Raw genomic sequence first — 20477 nt, forward strand, 5'->3', positions numbered from 1 at the left:
GCAAAAGCGAATAATTTACTGGAAATCATGGATAGCCTTAATCTTACTCAACTTGTTACCGGTCCTACTCATGTGGCGGGTCACACCCTGGACCTTATTTTCGCCAATTTCCCCACTATTACTGTTTCTCCCTCCCTTCCTCTTACATGGTCGGACCATTACCTTATCCCTTTTTCTCTGACCTTAGACCGCAAACCTATCCCTCCTGTGCCCAGGAAAGAGCTGGGGAGGAAGTGGCACAAAGTCACATGCGCTTCCCTTGACCCGATATTCCATTTCCAGACGGACCATCTATCCCCGGATATCGATTTTAACATCGCCAGGCTCAACTCCGCCCTGATCAACGCTATTGACCACATTGCCCCCCAGAAACTCATTACTTCCTCCAGATCCCGTCCTTCCTCTCCCTGGTTCTCCACCTCCCTCCGTGAGGAAAAAAGTTGCTGTAAAGCACTCGAACGGAAGTGGAGGTTAAATTACGATCCTGAAGCTAAGCTTGCCTACAAGGCGGCCTTGAAAAAATTTCTCAAACATAAAAAAACAGCCATGAAAGACCACTTCTCGTTCCAAATTGCCAAGGCCCATAATTCTTCTAAAACCCTCTTCTCCATTGTAAAAAATTTTATTACCCCTCCGGCTAGGACCACTCAGGTCTCAGCTAGCCAGAAACTATGTGAAGGACTCTCGGACTTCTTTCTCGAAAAGATCGATAAACTCTGCGTCTCCTTCCCTAAAGAGCCAATGCCTCGGACTGCGTCTACCAATCCCCCTAACTCTCCGTCCCTTCATGCTTTCAATAAACTTGCCCAGGAGGATGCTCTCAGACTACTCATTCACTGCAAGTCTGGCGCACCCACTGATCCCGTTCCGGCCAAAACTATGGGTGAATTGGCTCCCCTGCTAGCCGACCCGTTCCTCTCCATCTGGAATGCCTCTCTGCACCATGGCTTTTTCCCTACCACCTGGAAGGAAGCCTTGGTGATCCCAATTCTAAAAAAGGCAGATGCCGATCCCACTGTATTCTCCAACTACCGCCCTATATCCCTCCTCCCCAAACCTGCTAAGGTTCTGGAAAAAGCCGTGCAGCTGCAACTCACGGAGTACCTGGAGAACAACTTACTATTGCACGACTCGCAATCTGGATTTCGGGCGGGATACAGTACGGAGACGGCTCTGCTGGAGGTCTCGGAGACCATTCGAGAGTGCGTGGACAGAGGCGAGGAGGCCATGCTGGTCCTCCTCGACCTGTCCGCGGCATTCGATACGGTATCCCACTCCATCCTCCTTGACCGACTACGGCAGATGGGCATTGGCGGCACTGCCATCAGCTGGATCGAGTCCTTCCTCTCTGGAAGAAGTCAAAGAGTGCTGTTGCGGCCCTTTAGATCGGAGGAAAAACCTTTATCTTGCGGGGTGCCACAGGGCTCGGCCCTCAGCCCTCTGTTTTTTAACATATATCTTGCCCCTCTGGCCGGCGTGGTGGAGTCCTATGGAGTCAGGGTGGTCTCTTATGCTGATGACACTCAGCTAGTGTTCTCCTTTAGGGGCCACTCTGACTCCGCGTTCTCCAACTTCCGTCGGTGTCTTAACAACATCAGTGATTGGATGTCTGAAAACCATCTAAGACTCAACGCTGACAAAACAGAGGTGCTGTTTTTTAACCAGAAAAATTCCATCCCCTCCTCCTGGTGGTGGCCCACGGCATTAGATCCCGCTCCTTCTCCCGTCCATTCGGCCCGCAACCTAGGCTTCCATTTCAATGACTCTCTATCCTGTAAGACCCAGATTCAAAAAGTGACCTCGGCTTGCTTCCTAAAGCTACGCATGATCCGGAAAATCCTTCCCTATCTCCCTTTGGATTCCCGCCGGACAGTCACCCACGCTCTCATCACGTCCCACCTGGACTATGCTAATAGTCTTTATGCCGGAGCTCCCCAATACCTGACTGACCGGCTTCAGATTGTCCAGAATGCGGCAGCTAGGCTGATTGGTAATATTTCTTATCATCAGTCAGTTGCCGCATATCGTAGGGAACTGCACTGGCTTCCTGTGGCTAGCCGAATTCAGTTTAAGATCCTCACTCTGACTCATCGAGCCATTAATGATCGCGGACCAAACTATCTAAAAAAACGAGTCTTAATATCCCGGTCCATCAGATCTCTAAGATCCAATGACCTATGCCTCCTGATCTCTCCCCGCTTCAGACTTTCCAGAGTGGGTGGCAGAGGATTCAGCGTTATTGCTGCAAAATTATGGAACTCCCTGCCAGTCGATCTCAGATTCTGCTCCTCTGAATCTGTCTTCCGGGCCAGACTCAAAACCTGGCTCTTTTCTAGACTCTGATCTTCTTGTCATTCCCCCTGTCTGTTCCCTTTTTCCCCTCTGAGACTCAGGTTCCAGCGCCGGGACACCCCTCCGGGGGTAGCTGTGCGCTTTATAAGCTACATAAAATAAAAAATAAAATAAATAGCTCCGTGACTTGTATGGCGCCCAATAACCAAAACACACAAACAGTTTAAACAATTGAGTCTTGCAACGGCTCTATGCATCTGGCGCTTTCAAAATGGGACACCCACAACGTATAAGGGTCTTATTCATTGAATAGACAAATGAACTTTAGCATCCTTTGTTCTCTCGTTCTGTCACTGCTCTGGCACCGCTGTGGATTACGCAGAGTCACTGAGCGGTATGGAGCAAGGAGGATTACCGCAACTGTCTAAAGTGCTTGAATCACTGCTTGCTCTCCCCAGGTTCTTGGCTCTTGGCTCTCGGTGCCCATATCTGCCTATACCTGCCCCCCCGGCCCTGCCTTGCCCAGACCAGGCGAGGGAGTTACAGCTGGGAGTCAGGGGCGAGGATTTCAGCTCTTTGACTCCAAGGCTCCCAGCCCCGGATTGAGGTGCTGTGTGTGCAGAACACAACACAACATAATAAAATATGAGGTCTGGAAGAGATAGAGTGCCTTGCCTGGCAACAAACAAGAAAAGAAAAGCGCAAGGAATATCGGCGAACAACAACAAAGCAAAAACTGAATGGGAGGCGCAAACACTAATATCGCCAATCTTTTGCCCCTTTATAAGAACAAACAATGGACCAAGTAAGATTGAATTCTTAAAAGACCCAGCAGGTATATTGCTCACCAAACAAGAGGGAGATAACCAATTACCCCCACCAATCACACCAACAAAGAAGAATGCTAGGAACATACAACTAAAGGATACAAACAGTGTATACGATATAAAGTACCCGGACAACGTAAAAGACCCAAGAACTGCTATGGGCCCAACCAAGCATATGTTACATCAAGGACCAATGGAACGTCAAGATAATTCATGGGGGTCCATAACAGATCTGGAGCTAATTACATCTAGAGAACAATCTCCGCACGTGACAGAATGCCCACATGAGGTGCCTGATAGTTCATTCGGGCAAAAAGCACAAGTACATTGCACCAGCACTAAGGCTCAACAACCAATAGAGGCCCAGGCAAAAATTCTCAACCAAACACCTAACCAAACAGCAAAGCAAGCATACAATAAGGAAGCAGATCAGAACATTAAAGCTCTTGGGCAAAAAGCACAAGATCATTGTACCAGCACCAAGGCTCAACAATGAATAGAGGTCCAAGTTAAAATTCTTAACCAAACACCTAAGCAAGCATACTATGAGGAAGCAGATCAGAACATCAAAGCAGATCAGAGCATCAAAGCACTAGAAGAAACCTCACAATCTGTAAAATCATCTCCAATAATAAAATTGCCTGAAGGAGCAAATAGCAACCACAGCTTTGACACCCACGCTCCGGCACTAACAGCTAAAATAGCATCATCAACGTACTCAGGGACAAAATGGGATATCTTCTTCAAAACATCACAACTCACTTTGGAGGCACTAAACTACCACTCAAATAAGATGGGTGTGCAAGCCGATCTGCTAAACATCATGGCCAATGCAATTTCAGGGATTGACCAAAAACTGGCTGATCTGAACTCTCTAATCAAGCGAGCTCAGGCCTACGCTACCACATTAAACACGGAATGTGCCTGTTGCCCAACAATTGACAAACTGGCAACAATTCCGGAAGTTCTGACTACCCTTATCGAGGACTTAAGAACCAGGGCAATCAAAGACAATAAGCCTCATAATATTCTAGTACATCCTCAGAACACCGACAGAGAAAAAGGAACCAAATAAAGTAAGCGTAGTTACTGACTCAGTCCAGGCCAACCAATCGACAGTTACCATAGAATATTAAAATCTGGAGGGAAAAAAAAGGAGCTTTAACTCAATTGACACAATTAAACATGACCAGACGTATGAAAAAAAAAATAAACAAAAAAAAGCTGAGAAGACAACACAACTTAAGAGAAGCTGGGGACAGACTACACATGGCTCAAACAAACTAGCAACAATATTAAACTAGAAACAGGACCAGCAATCAAATGAAAAACCATACCCAATTTTCTCCAAACAGTCAAAAGTAAACTAACAATCAGGTAATGAGCAGGTGACAGTGAATAGTTCAATTGAACCAGCGACCAGAGAAAAGCAGAAGAAAGTTGAACATCTGGCCATTAGAGAAACTCAGAAGAAATCTGAGCAAGAAGAGGCAGCAAAGAGGGATCTCAAGGACACAACAACAATCAGCCTGGATAAAACACTAAAAGAATATTCCCAAAAACAAAATTGGGGAAGGAAATACCCAACTACAAATGGCTACATCTAAGCCTTCATTTGAGACTAAGCTCAATGTAACTAAACCCCTGCACAACACAACTTTCAGCAATTCATACCCGGCTGACAGAAGAGACGCACAACAAACCGTCTTCCAGCCATCTTATAAATCAAAGGGAAGACATGACATCATAAATAGGAGCAACCTACTAAGGCTCCTACAACACATTCCTTCGTTGTCAAACATAACATGTGCTGATATGGAGAGCGTTCATTTTGAATCAAGGGACGAAAACCCCAACCAGGAAGACCCGGTAGTGACGTGGATAAATCATTACATCGCTGAAGCTGTCCTCTCGGAAACAGAAACCTACATAAATTGGGTATAGCAGTGACGACACCTGAGCAAGAAAAATACCCGCAAATCTTACTTGAATTATCAAACATGGCCAATGACAAAGAAAGGAAAGCAACACCCACGTAGTATACTGAAAGGCACCTCGAACAAACAACCAGAACAGAATTATATTAACCCAAGCATCATTGTAAGTACCCAGGGGGAAGCAACTGCCCATAGAACAATAAAAGAAGAGGCACACCAATCAACCAAATGGAGGGAGAACTACAATGGGAATTACAGTGACACTCAGAGTTCCACTCATTATACCTGACGCCAAAGAGTACAAGGTGGACTCTTCGAGGGCCTTTAAAGCTAAGTCCAGAACAAACCTGTAATAGAGGGATACACTAGTAAACAAGGTCAAAAAATACACCAAAGTCTCAAACTTGTCTCCTGGAATGTGGCTGGTCTACAGAAAACCCTAAAACAAGTGACAGCAAAAAAATTAATTGCTAGAGGGCGACATCTTATGCCTACAAGAAATCTGGGCCATTGAACCGGTACACTTGGAAGGGTACGCGAATTTCCACCAACTTGCCACCAAACATAACCGTTATGGAAGACCGACCATCAGTTGGGATTTTGATTTATGTTAAACACGCAATACAACTAACTGTCAGGAATATAAACACCAATTCAAATATGTTACAAGCACTGCTAATAGAAGGAAAAAGCGGCAAGGAAAACATTGAACATTTGTTTCTTTGCTTCTAATTAATGTATATTTAAATACATCAGCCCAATGGAAACTAAAGGCTACACAACATATGATTACAACAATGCAGGAAATTCTAGGCACACATCGGTCTCCGGCGAAACTGCTTGTAGGTGACTTCAACTTGCACCACTTAGGAACAAACCAGTCTGAAAGGTATTACCTAACTGGTGCCGAAAGAATTATTAATAACTTTTTACTAGATTACGAACTTCCTTCAGCTGAGTACTTACATAAAAGGTCAGAACTAAACATTCAAAGGCGAATTACATTTAAGAACAGCTCCATAATTGATTATATTTTTCTATGTGAACAGCTAGTCCCCAAAATTGAGGATTTTGAAATGAAGACAGATGACAAGCGATTATGCATTACTCCAGGTAGAGCTTAATGTCACTAACAAAGAACGAGAAAAAATTACAACGGTCTATCAACAGGGGTCGAAGAACATGTCCTGGTGAGAAGAATAAAATGGAACACCCATCAGGTGACGGCTCTAAAACATTGGAAAGTAAAACAAGAACACAAAGGGAACAACTCAGGCGTAGCACCAATAGGGAAAATTGGTCAGAGTGGACAAATGACCTGAAAACATGCCTGAAGAAAGCGTAGCCCAACCCTAAGGAGAAGACCATTTCACAATCCACGGTCAATAATAAAAAGTTGGCTGATATAACTCGAAATTTAAGAAGGGCAAAAAGAGCATATAAGATCACCAGCTTGAAAAATACACGGGATAAGTACAACGAACTACACAAAGAACAGAGACATCTGCTCTGGACAAACAAGCAAAATAGGCTTGAAGAAGAGTGGATCAAAATCCACGAATTAACTAAACCTCACAAACAACGACAACACTGGCAATATATAGCAGAGCTAGATAAAAATAGAGTAGCCCGGAGTAACGCCGATCACGCAGACGCATGGGTTAGACACGTAGACGCAACATACGCAGAGAAGGAAGAAAGCACTAAATTTGTAAGCGCTATGGTGTATAAAAAGAGCATAAACAACGATGCGGAACCCACAAATGCCACATACACAGCCATGCTTAAAGACCAGGACGTGATAGCCGTCGAAAAAGGGATCTGCTCGACACCTCTGCCCCAGACGTGGCCTTCCTGACCGAGATCTGGTGGAAGGACTCCTCGGCGCCTGACATCGCCATAGCCATCCCGGACGGCTACAAGATCACCCGCAGGGATCGTGCCAAAGGAACCGGAGGAGGAATAGCCATCGTCGACAAGTCCACCCTCAAGGTCGCCACCCACGCAGATGACACCCTCAACACTGCCGAACCCCTGCACTTCCACACCGACCCCAACACCACCCTCAGAGGAACACTCATCTAGAGACCCCCAGGACTCTGAGCTCAATTCAGCGACTCCATCGCCGACCTCGCCAGCAACCACGCACTCGCCTCCACGGACTACATCCTCCTCCGGGACCTGATTTTCCACCTCGAGAACAACAACGACGCCAACTCTGCCACCCTGATCGCCAACCTCGGCCTCAAACAACTTGTCACCGCACCCACCCACGCCGCTGGCCACGCGCTGGACCCAGTCTTCTCCACAGGCACCCACGTCGCCTTCGACCACACCACCGAACTCCACTGGACCGACCACCGCTGCATCCTTTTTACCTTCAATAAACCAACCACGCACCACCGCACCCAACAGCTACCTCGCGCTGCTGGAGCAAAGTCACCGAAGACCAGCTGATCACCACCCTCACCCACCGACCCCACCAACCCAGACACCGCAGCCCGCAACCTCAGACAGTGGATCGACGACTGCGCCAACACCCTCGCCCCACTCAAGAAACCCTCCAACAACCACGCCAGCAAGAGAGCCACCTGGTTCACCGACGAGCTCCAGACCTCCAAGCGCGCATGCCAGAAACTGGAGAAGATATGGCTCCACGAACGCACTCCGGACAACGCAGCCCACAAGGATGCCACCCGCAGACATCACCACCTCATCAGATTAGCCAAGAGATCCTCCTTAAAAGACCGCCTGGATAACAACGCACACAACAGCAAAGAGCTCTTCAGCATCGTAAAGGAACTCTCCACCCCCAGCGCCAACACCAACGACATACAGCCCTCACAAGAACTGTGCAACTCACTAGCCATCTTCTTCCACCGCGAGATCGCTGACATCCATGACAGCTTCAACACCATGACCGCCCCGACTACGGAAGACCCCACCTCCCCTGTGAACACCACCAGCGCCAACCACCTGACCTCTTGGTCCAACATCAACGACGACGGGACACGCAAGGCCATGAACTCCATCCACTCAGGCTCTCCCTCAGACCCGTGCCCACACCACGTATTCAACAAAGCAGACGCTGCCATCACACCCCTACTTCGGAAGGTCATCAACATCTCCATCGAAACAGAAACATGCCCGGAAAGCTGGAAACACGCCGAAATCAATGCCCTCCTCAAGAAGCCCAAGATGGACCTCAAGGACCGCAAGAACTTCTGGCCCATCTCCCTGCTCCCGTTCCCGGCGTAGGTCATCGAGAAAATCGTCAACATGCAACTGGCCAGCCACCTAGAAGACAACATCATCTTGGACCCGTCCCAGTCAAGGTTCAGGTTTAGACGAAACCACAGCACCGAGACAGCCCTCATTGCCGACATCAGGCCGACATCAGGTGCCAACTAGACAACAGCGAAACATCAGCCCTCATCCTCCTGGACCTGTCAGCAACCTTCGACACGGTCGCCATTGCACTCTAAAGACACGCCTCCTAGAAGCCGGAATCCAAGAGAAGGCCCTTGACTGGACCACGTCCTTCCTCTCCGGCAGAACCCAGAGCGTCTGCCTCCCGCCCTTCCGATCCGAGGCTACCGACATCATCTGGGGCGTCCCCCAGGGCTCATCCCTCAGCCCGACGCTGTTTAACGTCTACATGGCCCCCCTCGCACAAGTGGCCCGCCAACAAGACATTAACATCATCTCCTATGCCGACGACACCCAGCTCATCCTCTCCCTCACCAAGGACCCGCACACCGCCAAAACCAATCTCCACGAGGGAATGAAGGCTGTCGCCAACTGGATGAGGAACAGCCGTCTGAAGCTGAACTCGGACAAGACGGAGGTACTCATCCGCGGACCCACCCCGTCAGCCTGGGATGACTCCTGGTGGAGACCACACTGGGAACAGCACCGACACCCACCGACCATGCACGCAACCTAGGATTCATCCTCAACTCCTCCCGCTCCATGTCTAAACAGGTCAACGCCGTCTCCTCCTCCTGCTACAACACCCTCTGCACGCTTCGCAGGATCTACAAGTGGATCCTGACCGAAACAAGAAGAACAGTGACACAGGCCCTAGTCAGCAGCAGACTGGACTACTGCAACGCACTCTTTGCAGGAATCCCAGCCAAATACCTACAATGACTACAACGCATCCAAAACGCCTCCGCCCGACTGATCGTCAATGTCCCCTGCCACAGCCACATCACGCCCCACCTGAGAGATCTACACTGGCTCCCCGTTGACAAGAGGATCACCTTCAAGCTCCTCACCCACGCACAAAAAGCACTCCACAACGCCGGATCAGCCTACCTGAACAGCAGACTCAGCTTCTACACCCCCACCCGCCAGCTCCGCCAGCCTCGCCCTCGCCGCTGTCCCCTGCATCCAACAAACAACCTCCAGCGGCAGATCCTCCTCGCTGCCAAGACCTGGAACACCCTCCCTACTCACCTACGGCAGACCCAAGACCTACTCGCCTTCAGAAGACTCCTCAAGACCTATCTCTTCAAGCAGTAGCGGCACCCCCTCCCCTCAGCACCTTGAGACCCGCACGGGTAAGTAGCCCGCTTTACAAGTACTCTGATTGATTGATTGATTGAAAAAGTGATTAAAAAGATACGGAAAATATGGGGCACCAGGACCCAATGGTCTCCCGGCTGCGATGTTCAGGGAAGATCCAAATTACTGGGGGATAGTCCTATCCAGCCTATTCACCGAATGCCAATTACAGGGCAAAGTGCCAGACTTGTGGCGCGGGTCAATCCCACAGCCCATATTTAAGAAGGGTGATAACACAGAACCAAAAAACTATAGATTAATAGCCCTGCTGGACATCGAAGTGAAAGGCTATGCAAACACCTTGCTGACAGATTTAACCAGATGGGTTGAAGATAACGAAATCCTCCCCTTCTATCAAACAGGGTTCCGCAAAGGCTGCTCGACTATTGACAACATTACGGCAATATCTTAATTATTTCAGCAAGCCAATTGCAGGGAAAATAAACCAGTCTTTGCTTGCTTCATAGATTATTCAGCAGCGTTCAATGGAGTGCCACGTGACAAGCTTTGGTCCAAATTGCACAACTGGCAAATTCCTACTGGCCTACTTAATGCAGTTATCTCACTATATAGTAATACTTGGATCAGAGTTAAACTGGCAAACATCACAACAAAAAAGTGTTTCACAAATCGGGGCTTAAAACAGGGATGCGTACTTGCCCCAACACTTTTTAATGTATACACTGCAGACCTGGGCAAGATAATACAAAGTGCAAACCTCGCAGTTCCGGAAATAGGTGCCAGCAAAATTCGAATCTTACAATATGCTGATGACCTTGTTGTGATGGATCATACGAAAATAGGCTTACAAAAGGCCCTGCGTGCTCTAAATGCCTACAATTTGAGCAATGAATTAAAGATAAATCCAGAAAAGACAAAGTTCTGATCTTCGGTAATTGTAAAAGAAAAACATTCCTAAAATGGCACCTGGGAAATGAGACAATAACCGTCTCAAAGTTCAACAACTACCTTGTGTGCTGGTTGAGCGACTCAGGAAAAGCTAATATGCACTTACATAAAATGGAATCTAAGGTTGAATCAACTATATATGCTTTGTGCAAGCTACAGGAAAAAATGCAGAGCCTCACCACCATTCCAATCAGAAAGGTAGTACAAGCAAAAATAAGGGCAGTTACGGGATACGCCCAGCAGGCTTTCCCAGGAAAAGGTGAGTGCAATGATGGATAAAGCAGTGTCGGGCGTGTAAAATTATTTTCAAATTACCAAAATTCACACGCAATAGCAGCATTCGCCTGGAAGTTGGCCTGGTGCAGCAGAGCAAAGAATGCCTAGGCACGCATGCAAAATACTACTATTCTGTACTTAAAGCGCCGGATGGGAGCTTGAAGAGCAGGTTAAAACCCATCTATGATGGCCTAACCAATCCATGGCAGGCTTATCTGCAGGAAGCAGTAGAAGTTTTAGGCTTGGTATTTCAAAATTGGAGCCAGGGAGGCATAACCTATCCGATTATCAAAAACGCAATAAACAAACATTGCTTTTGATTGTCAAGAGAAATCGATTTAACAAATCTTGAAAAAGTGAGAGGCCAATCTGGGGTGACAGCAACCTACAAGGAATATAAATTCCAGCCCTATCTTGATCAAGCACTTGGGAGAAAGGCCCTAAAAAACATCCAGTGGGCTAGAATTGTACCTCTCCCTATAAAAGAGCTAAACACGAGTTGGAAAACCTTGGAAAATAAAAATCGATGCAGAATATGCGATTTCAAAACAGAATCACTGCCACACTTGATGTGCTGTTGCACGGGGCTCTTACAATCTCAGCGGAAGCTATTAAAACCCATATGGCTATGCAAAGGTGTTCGAACGACAAAAGAGGCAGTTACAGCTAGATTTGATTGCACACTAACAACTGATCTGGCCAGAATTGGGAGATACATGCAGGAAGTTCGCTCCAGACTGGACAATGCTAATGAATCAGACAATTGCACAAAAATACACTCGATCTGTACAAAAGAAGTGACAACTCGGCGATAATGTCTTTTAAATTAATTAATTTTCTAATTTTTATACTGTTTTATGTTTTGATACAGAAAGAAGAGTTACAACTGTCATTTAAGCATTCCCTTGCATTTTAAAGTGTGATATATTTCAAATGGTTTTAAGTAACTGTGCAATAAATACATTTTTGACTTTGACAATGGCCATCACGCGTCACATTATGCCCCTCTACATTAGTATATGGCTGCTTCACTGAAAACCCGGGAAAATTTACCCCGAAGGCTGCAGGGGTGTCCTGCTCATGCAGAGGCACTCTTTCACTTATAACCCCGCACCCTGCCCTCAGGATTGTAAAGGCCTGCTGCAGGGGTGATTTATAGGTTTTAAGTGCAGTTACCCTTAGATATAGTAAACCTATATATTTAGTAAGTGGTGCATGCACCAAATTACTAGTTCCATTTTGCTTGGTCTCTCATGGGTGGCATAATACATGCTGCAGCCCATGGGAGATCTCTTGGGTACCTATGCCCTAGGTACAAGGTTGCAGTTTCCATTTCAACAAACTTTATTTCGGTCATAAAATGCCATAAAAAGTAGAAATTCATATACAATATAGCATTGATAAACAGATTTTGTCAGTTCATTAGTTATATATTGTAGTACATCCCAAAAAGACATTTTAATTTGGCCAAAGTCTTTATGCCGATTAAAAACATGAATAATTAAAACCAGATAAAAGCTATTAAAATTTAGAGGCTAAAAAGGACAAAAGTGCAGAAAAGTTTCTTTACAATTGCATGTACCATATGGTTACCATATACTAGGGACTGACAAGGGTACGCCAGTATCCAATCTGGAGTGTACTGAAATGAATAACATAACAGTTTAGGGAGGAAGCAGATAGACTGGGGTCCTGATTAGCAGGATCCCAGTCATACTAGTCAAAAACACCATCACAACTAACAAAAAGTGGGGGTAATCATAAGAAGCAGATCCTACACCTCTCAATTTTGTTGTATGTGTGGCATTCAACAATATCTGGCTTGCGTCTGACAGTGTGTGCCCTCTCTATTGATAGTGCGTGGGTGATAACCTTGTGCTTCCTCACATGACAGAGTTGTGAAAGCAGCAACATGGAGAGGGCAAACAGGATCAAAATTGGTTTCCTAAGTCTTTTAAGGAGCCAGTCAAGCCCGTTCCTCAAACTTATCCCATCATCACATTCACATTTCAAAGAAGTGCCTGTCTGATGTTGAAGATTGTTGAAATGGATAGTAGCTAACCTTTATCAAAGACTTAAACACCCCAAGCTCCAAAAAGCTTCTCAGCTCTGTCATATTTGTAATGAACCTTCTCGTGGGAAAATCCAATTTACTGGAAGGCCTGACACAGAACCATATCACATTTTTTATACATATTTCTTACAGAACTTTCACACATGTTGATACCATAGAAAATGATTTGGCTACGGTAACATGTCAAGGGCATACGCATAGTTGTAACCTTCAGAAGAACATTTAACGGTACAGGGGTATGGAGAGACTCCTCCTGATGGGAGCACTGCCAGCAAGGGGCGAGGAGATGAGAGGATGCCCTTCCCGCCATTAAGGTCAGTGCCAGCCCACACCGGAACTGCGCATCCCAGAGGGAGCTCCACCTCTGACCAAGCCCCTGAAAAAATGTCACTTACCTTGCCTGGAACAGGACTCGTGGCCGAACGGGAGTTGTTGGACCAGATACTCTCCAGCTCTTTGGTAAGATTATCCATCTTGGCAGCCGCCATGTCCAGCTCCATCTGTTTCTCGTCGATGTTCTGTGCGGCAAAGGCTGTAGAGATAAGATGACGCCGCAGTTAGAGGGCTAGCACGGGCCTGCCATGGTGACATACCAACAGAATGTTATTTGCAGCTGGCAGCTTGTGATGCCACATTTACCCAGAAATTCCTCAAAAGGGCTGGCATGCAATCCTCTTGGGAAGTGCATCCTAGCTGAGCTGGTAAGGTATGCAGGTGACACCAAGGTCTGCCCGCACTCCTGTTTACTGTGATATGGTCTCCTACGAGCTATGTTTGCGCCTCGGATTCCGATCACTGATTGCCTTTGGGTGCTTTTTAACAGCCTGTGTAATAGTGTTGACTGTCTGCATCAGTACTACCGACCTCTATGAGGGTGCTTTCACACTCTTTGATGGGTTACATTGTCTTTTAACGTTTATTAATGTATCATAGTGCGCGTGTACCTGGGTATTTCTATACAACTTACAGGGCTTTAAGTGGGACGAAAAAACTGGGGGGTCTCTCAAAGGGGCGTGGCCAGTGTACTTAGGGGCGTGGCTTTAAAACACTCACACTTAAAATCTGTGATTAGCATAGTGTGCCGCCCGACTTGTTTTTTGCTGTTTCGGTCATGGCATCCAGATCTGTGATACAAGTAACATCATACCTACAACAAGTAAGGACTATTGGCTTTGTTAATGGTTATTAGTTGCATAAGATAAATAAGCTGCCACTATGGCTTGTATATAATATTGACAAAGCTTCCAATTAAAGCCCTGGTGACCCTACCACAATGTTGCTGCTCTTTAGTTTCAGAAAGAGAAGGGAAATCCAGAAAGAAAATGACTCTTTAAAGGATGTCCCTTCCTCCACAATGCTCACCTGGCATGACGTCATGCCATAACTTCTCCACTAGCGAGAAGTGTGAGCAGTGTGAGCAGCGCACATCGATATGCTGCCTCGAAACAGGTCTCTATCGGGCTTTGTTTTGCATCCTGGCACTTTTTCCCGGAGTGCAGTGACAGCAAACTGCTGTCACTGCAATCTGGGGAAAAAAACGGACCGCCAGGGCTCAAAACAGAGCCCGATAGAGACCAGTTTCGAGGCCCCCTGAATAAAACTGCCGGTGCTCAGACCCCTTGAGACCCGGCCCACTTAAAGCCCTGAACTTATATGTACCTTTGTATTAACCCAAGTTCAAGTTTCAAGTTTATTTTTATTTGCTTTGGTACTCCACTGAGGACCACAAATATTATACAAATAAGGTTCAATTACTACAACGTTTAAAACTTCTCATGTTGGTACAAAGATAAAAAAAGGTTTTAAAAATGTATAACATACTAGTTCATTCGGGGGAGATTTACATGTGATAATCAGTTCCTTTACGGTGGTAATACGGCATCTGACATATATGGGGTGCAGATGTTTTGCCCTTGCCGCTACTACTTTTGGATTGGGACAGGTGAACAGTAGATGCTCTAAGTCTTGCTCCCCGCCATTACATAGGCTGCACAGTGTGGTTTCGTTTAGATGCCATTTCGTTGTTATAGTTTGGACGGGTAAAATGCCCAGCCGAAGCAGGATGATTGATCTCCTAGCGCCATGTATTAACCCTTAAGCCATGGCAAATACAACTGCTGAACTCTTCCCACCAGTAGAAGAATCCCATGTCTTGGTCATTTCACTCCCGTAACCCGACCTGTGACTAACTGCCCAGGGTCGGACAAGAATTCAAACTCGGATCTGGCAAAAATATTCAACTGCTCAGCAGACTGCGGATAGAAAGGGCCACGGGGGGACGCCTGGATCATAACCGCCTACACTACCCTGAACTCTGCAGTCCACGGGAAAATGAAAGAGTGGAAGAATGACCAGTCCAGCCCATAAATGGCACCGGAATGCCAAGTTCTTTTTAAGGAAACTTCTCAAGGTTGTAGCAAGTTTACAAGACTCTAAAAGTTTCTATTTAATTACAGTATTCTTCTTACAGTTATAAGAATATCTGTTAATATATCGCTAAACCTCATAGATGTTCTTACTGTAATATTATATATACTCCAATATGAGTGTTTTAAATTCATTACTTTAACAATTGTTTACAAAATGTCAATTGAATCAAATGTTATTCTGTTTCTGTATTAAAAAGAGTTTCTTGATTTTACTTCACAAAACTTCTAGCTCACAAAAAAAAACTGGCGCTTATAAGTGCGCTATACGCAAACCCAAACTTATCCCTATAGGAAGGGCTATTCTTCTAGTGCAATAAAGTGGTGCAGAAGCTTGCAAAACAATGCAGGCGCTGTACATTCATAGCCCCAGAATTGGGATCGTGTTCTTCATTAAACATAGAGGCGCCCGCTCCACATGCACATCTGAGGGCAGGGTCGGACTTTGGCGTGGGCGAGTCTTCAAGGGGCACACAGAGCTGTCTGTATTAAAGTCCTGCAACAGGAGCGTCCCTCTTGTAGGGTGACCAGGCGTCCCCGTTTTGCCAGGACGGTCCCTGTTTTTAAGCAGCTGTCCCAGCAAATTTCCAGAAATTTAGCTCATGTCCCCGTTTTTGGAGAGGGTCGACTGAAAACGGTGGGTGGTGTTTTTTATGTTTTACAAAGCAGGGATAGTTATCAGTTGTTTCAAGAAAGCAATTTAATTAACAGGCAGGCTACTGGGATTAAAAATTGCGTTTTATGTATGTTCTTACTGCCTGTTCTGTAATTCTCTGCTGAAGAGCGCAAAATTGCAGTCCTTCTTCTATTTTTTTGAAATGTCCCTGTTTTTGGCTTTAAAATTCTGGTCACCCTACCCTCTTGCTGCCAATGATGCAGACTGGACTGCTTTCAATCCTTGTTTACTTGCCTTGGGTGCCATTCTACACCCCCTGGGAGACGTGGTTCCCTGTGCGCACCCACCCTCAGTACTCCCTGATCAGGTTTGGCTTCCTCAGGACGCCTCAGTACTAGTCTTTCCTGGGCACTCGCCCAAGTGATCCAATACGTCTTTCCTTCACTCCCTGCCGGGAGGCACGCTGGGCGCTTCACGTGGCTCTCAGATTAGTGACATGCGTCCCTCCTATCCTGCCACACACGTGCAGTTGTCGAGCGGGCTGCGCCCTTCTCTTCCAAGCTTAGAATAAGCAGATTCGCTTCCCCTGGAGAGAGTAAATACGTGCCTTGTAGGACAAGGCAGGCGATGGTCACCTGGCTCCCCGTCTCCCACAACTTAAGGCTGTACATTTGTTCTCAGACCATACATTTTTCAGAAATGTTTCACGTGTTATATGCAAGGGCATTATTAACCGGTTAACTGTCTGATCCTAGTTTGCGATAGTAACTCCTAGCATCACATCTTATGCCTACTTCAAGATACACACTGTGACTTCTTACACGCAAGCTTCTGCATTCCAATTACAACACACCCTTGACTCCCAAGCCTCCGACCAGTATCATACATTGCGTTTTAAAAACATTTTTTTTGTTTACTTCAGATAGCCCCTCATAGCATTTTGCGACCTTACCCCGCAGCATTACTTCGGTTGGGTCGAGTTATCTCATATTCTGACCTCTTTTCCCCACCACTCACAATTTTATATCCTGTTCATATCGGTTCGACACCCAGTGGTGTAGCGTAAAATGGAGGGGAAGCCTGCAGAATGTAACGAGGGACATCTTAGTCTCCCATATCTCAGATATTCTTTGAGCTTGGGGTAATGCAAGGAGGCTTCCTGAAGGGTTGGGAGTAAGGTGACCAGATCTTGAGAACCGAAAAGCGGAACATTTTGGAAAAAGATTAGAAGGACTACATTTTTCATCCACGGCAAGGCGCTCTCATCAACAATGGATCACAGAAGATGCATTAAGAAAATACATAAACTGTACTTTCAAGAACCAACATCATACATATTAATTAAATTGCTTACTTATAACAGCTGCTAACTAGCACAGCTTTAGAACAACCAAAAAAGGTGTCTAACTGTTTTTAGTCGCCCCCCTCTAAAAACCGGGACATGAGCCAAACTTGCCGAAATCTGCCAGGAAAGCTGCTGGAAAACCAGGACTGTCCGGGCAAATCTGGGACGCCTGGTCACCCTAGTTGGGGGTTCATAATGTATGGTTGGGGCCACAGGATCCGGCAGGGGTGGTGTGGCGCCCCTGCCGACACCCCCTCTGTTTTCATATCATATCCTGATCCGTCCCCGTCCACTTTAAGAATCCATCGCTATGGCGATTCTTCTCCAGTCTTTCTCCCATACATCATATCGTAACATCCTACCTCAGTAACATTTCTCCCACGTACCTCCCAGGATATCCCAGAGCCAGCACTTACACTGAAAGTTGAGATCCATCATGGACTGGGAACCGCTCATCTGCTCCCCCGCCATCTTTCGGAAGTTGCGATCCAGTGCCTCGACGGTGGATGTCTTCCAGCTCAGGAGCTTCGACCTTGGGAGAATAAGCACCTCCATGTCAAAATTAAATAGCAAACAACGAGTCCAAGATCCGACTGCACCCCTAAAAGGTTCAGATTCGAGCGCGAGCCACAACCAGCGATATGAAATCTGGGATAACTTAAATGGTCACAAGAGCAGAGAACGAGGCAATCGACCAGGCATGTGCATTAATCACACGCCGACAGGAAAGGATGAACCACTGTTCTAGGAGCAGGTTAACACCGGTGGTATATAGTGTTCAATACTGCTAAACAGTGTCTAGGCGCTGCGACAGGACCCCGCGTGTCTGCTCTGTCGGACATGAACGTGGAACGAAGATAGAATCCCAACTTTTAAAGAGCGTCCCCAGAAGCACAGCCGGTGGCCCTCCTCCCGCCCTGGCAGGGGCGGGCGGGGCAGACTGAGTCAGCAGGAGGAAATACCTGAGAAGGTGCGCAACTCCGCACACCTGCCTCTGAACGGCGAGCTCCCAGCAAGCTGAACAGTCTGCTTTGTTTACCTTTAGCCCACAGGCAACTTTCTAATAATATTAAAGTTCTACCTTTATAAGGCGTGTTCCTTTCACAAGACCACTCTGCAACACACAACTCAATTGTCTATTTATTTATGCGATTTTATATAGCGCGAACTTTACCCGAAGGTGTCAGAGCGCTTTACATAAGAACCAGTTGAAAAACATAAGGACTTAGGATTACATACGTTACATAGAGGATACAAACAGAAAAAATTGCAAATGTACAAGATGTAAAGTCACACAAGGAGGAGATACAAATGGATATACTCTAAGAGTCACATAGGAATGGTAGAGAGCACAGCGGACTACTGCATATACTAGTGATTAGTGATATACATAGGGAAGGGATATGACTGGATATACTCTAAGAGTCACATAGGAATTGTAGAGAGCACAGCGGACTACTGCATATACTAGTGATTAGAGTTATCTCTATATACATAGGGAAGGGATACACATGGATATACTCTAAGAGTCACATAGGAATGGTGGAGAGTACAGCGGACTACTGCATATACTAGTGATTAGAGTTATCTCTATATACATAGGGAAGGGATATGACGGGATATACTCTAAGAGTCACATAGGAATGGTAGAGAGCACAGCAGACTACTGCATATACTAGTGATTAGAGTTATCTCTATATACAGAAAAGCAGAGTTCCATTAAGTGGGGGTTGGAGGGAGAAGTGTGGCTCACTGGTTAGAGGCGGCAGACCCTGATGCAGAGGTCTGGCCCGGGACCAGGGTTCAATTCCCGACGCGGCAGGGTATCGGGCTCAATGTCCGCAGACTCGACAATTCTCGCATTGTCGCCTACTCTAATCATGGGTCCCACTCTGCAACTCTGGGCAATAGCTTGCTTAATCTCCACAACGGCCCCAGTGGCGCTGGGATGCCTGGTTCCACCTTGGGGGTGCCCAGTAGGGGGCATCTCACAGGGAAAACCAGGAAGGATTCCACAGCGGTATACAGCGCCAGGATACCCTGAGTAGGGTGGCAGTGCGCTTTACAAGTAAACCCACATTTACAGGGGGAATGCAGTCGTAGGGGGGATGCAGTCACAGCACCAGGGGAGGGACAGAGAAGGACAGGAAAGTGAGACAAACGAGAGAGGGAAGCAGATAGTAACGATTAAGACAGCGAGGAGTGTGTCAGAGGCAACAGGAGAGACAATAGAAAGGTCTCTAGGACAGAGAGGAGAGAGGTCAGAGGTTGCTAAAATGGCGGAGGAGAAAGGTAGAAGAAGAAGCGAGTAATAAAAAGAAAAGAAAATGGCGGGGAGTGCAGAGGTCCAAGTCCGAAAGTCCAGGAAGAGCGCTGCCATAGCCAGCAAGTCCGGGGGGAGAAAGGCAGTCCGCAGCAGAGTGGTGAGAGTGCTGCTGTGACGGCTAACATTGGAGTCTCTCAAACTGTTGTGGCCAACCCACAGAGCCTATCACGGCCCACGGAACCTACACCTGGGTCACAGAACGCATGGGCTGAGGGTTTAAAAACGGAGTCAGTCATGTTCCGTGGTCTGTGGGCATCAGAGGAGAGGGTTGGCCAGCGGCCAACCAGTTACACTGACCGAGTCTGAGGATTATTGGTCCTTGAGCTTAACAGCTAGCCAGAGGGCGTGTGGGATGAGATCACATGCCAGACATGATTACAACCCACTCGCCCTCTGATCGTAACTGGTGACTTCACACGCAATCACCATTCGGACAGAGACACATTTTCCAAAACCCCGACAATGTGCAGAGCAGCAAAAAGTGCTGGGCCGCCGAAGGGGAAGGGAGGACAAAGGAAAACGGTTCAGGATCGAGTATGGACAGATCAGATGGCCGAAGGATGTGCCTCAGCCCACGCTTTTATTTTGGAAATGTCGTAAGGCAGCTTCTAAACACACTGCTTTTACTATGCTGATAGAACGTGCGCCTCGTTCGCGTTTATGTGCCACAACGAACTACAAAAAATACATCTGCAAGGGCTCTCTAGTCGTTCACTTTGAAAACAGAGAAACCTCTTTAGCCGTGAAGGGCAGGCCAAAACATGGACTTCAGGTCCAAACATCCAGTGGCGTAGCAAGGGCGCAATGGGCGCTAAAGCAAGAAAGGTAAAAATGTCCCCCATCCAGCTTAGACAGTAAAATGCAGCTATCACTGCTGTAC

At 46.8% G+C, this 20477-nt stretch overlaps 1 protein-coding gene across 14 annotated transcripts in view; it reads right to left on the reverse strand.

The window, feature by feature from the left end:
* PPP1R13L (protein phosphatase 1 regulatory subunit 13 like) overlaps positions 1-20477 on the reverse strand; it is a 1016088-nt gene that overhangs the window by 308022 nt on the left and 687589 nt on the right. For all 14 annotated transcript variants that reach the window (XM_078660882.1, XM_078660878.1, XM_078660877.1 and 11 more), the window contains 2 exons: positions 17688-17803; positions 13280-13416 (listed from right to left, as the gene is read on the reverse strand). In XM_078660882.1, the coding sequence (XP_078517008.1) occupies positions 13280-13416; positions 17688-17742 (192 nt within the window). In that variant the 5' untranslated portion in view covers positions 17743-17803. The remainder of the gene's footprint in view (positions 1-13279; positions 13417-17687; positions 17804-20477) is intronic.

The sequence above is a fragment of the Lissotriton helveticus genome, chromosome 9 (assembly GCF_964261635.1).
Source record: "Lissotriton helveticus chromosome 9, aLisHel1.1, whole genome shotgun sequence".
Lineage (NCBI taxonomy): Eukaryota > Metazoa > Chordata > Amphibia > Caudata > Salamandridae > Lissotriton > Lissotriton helveticus.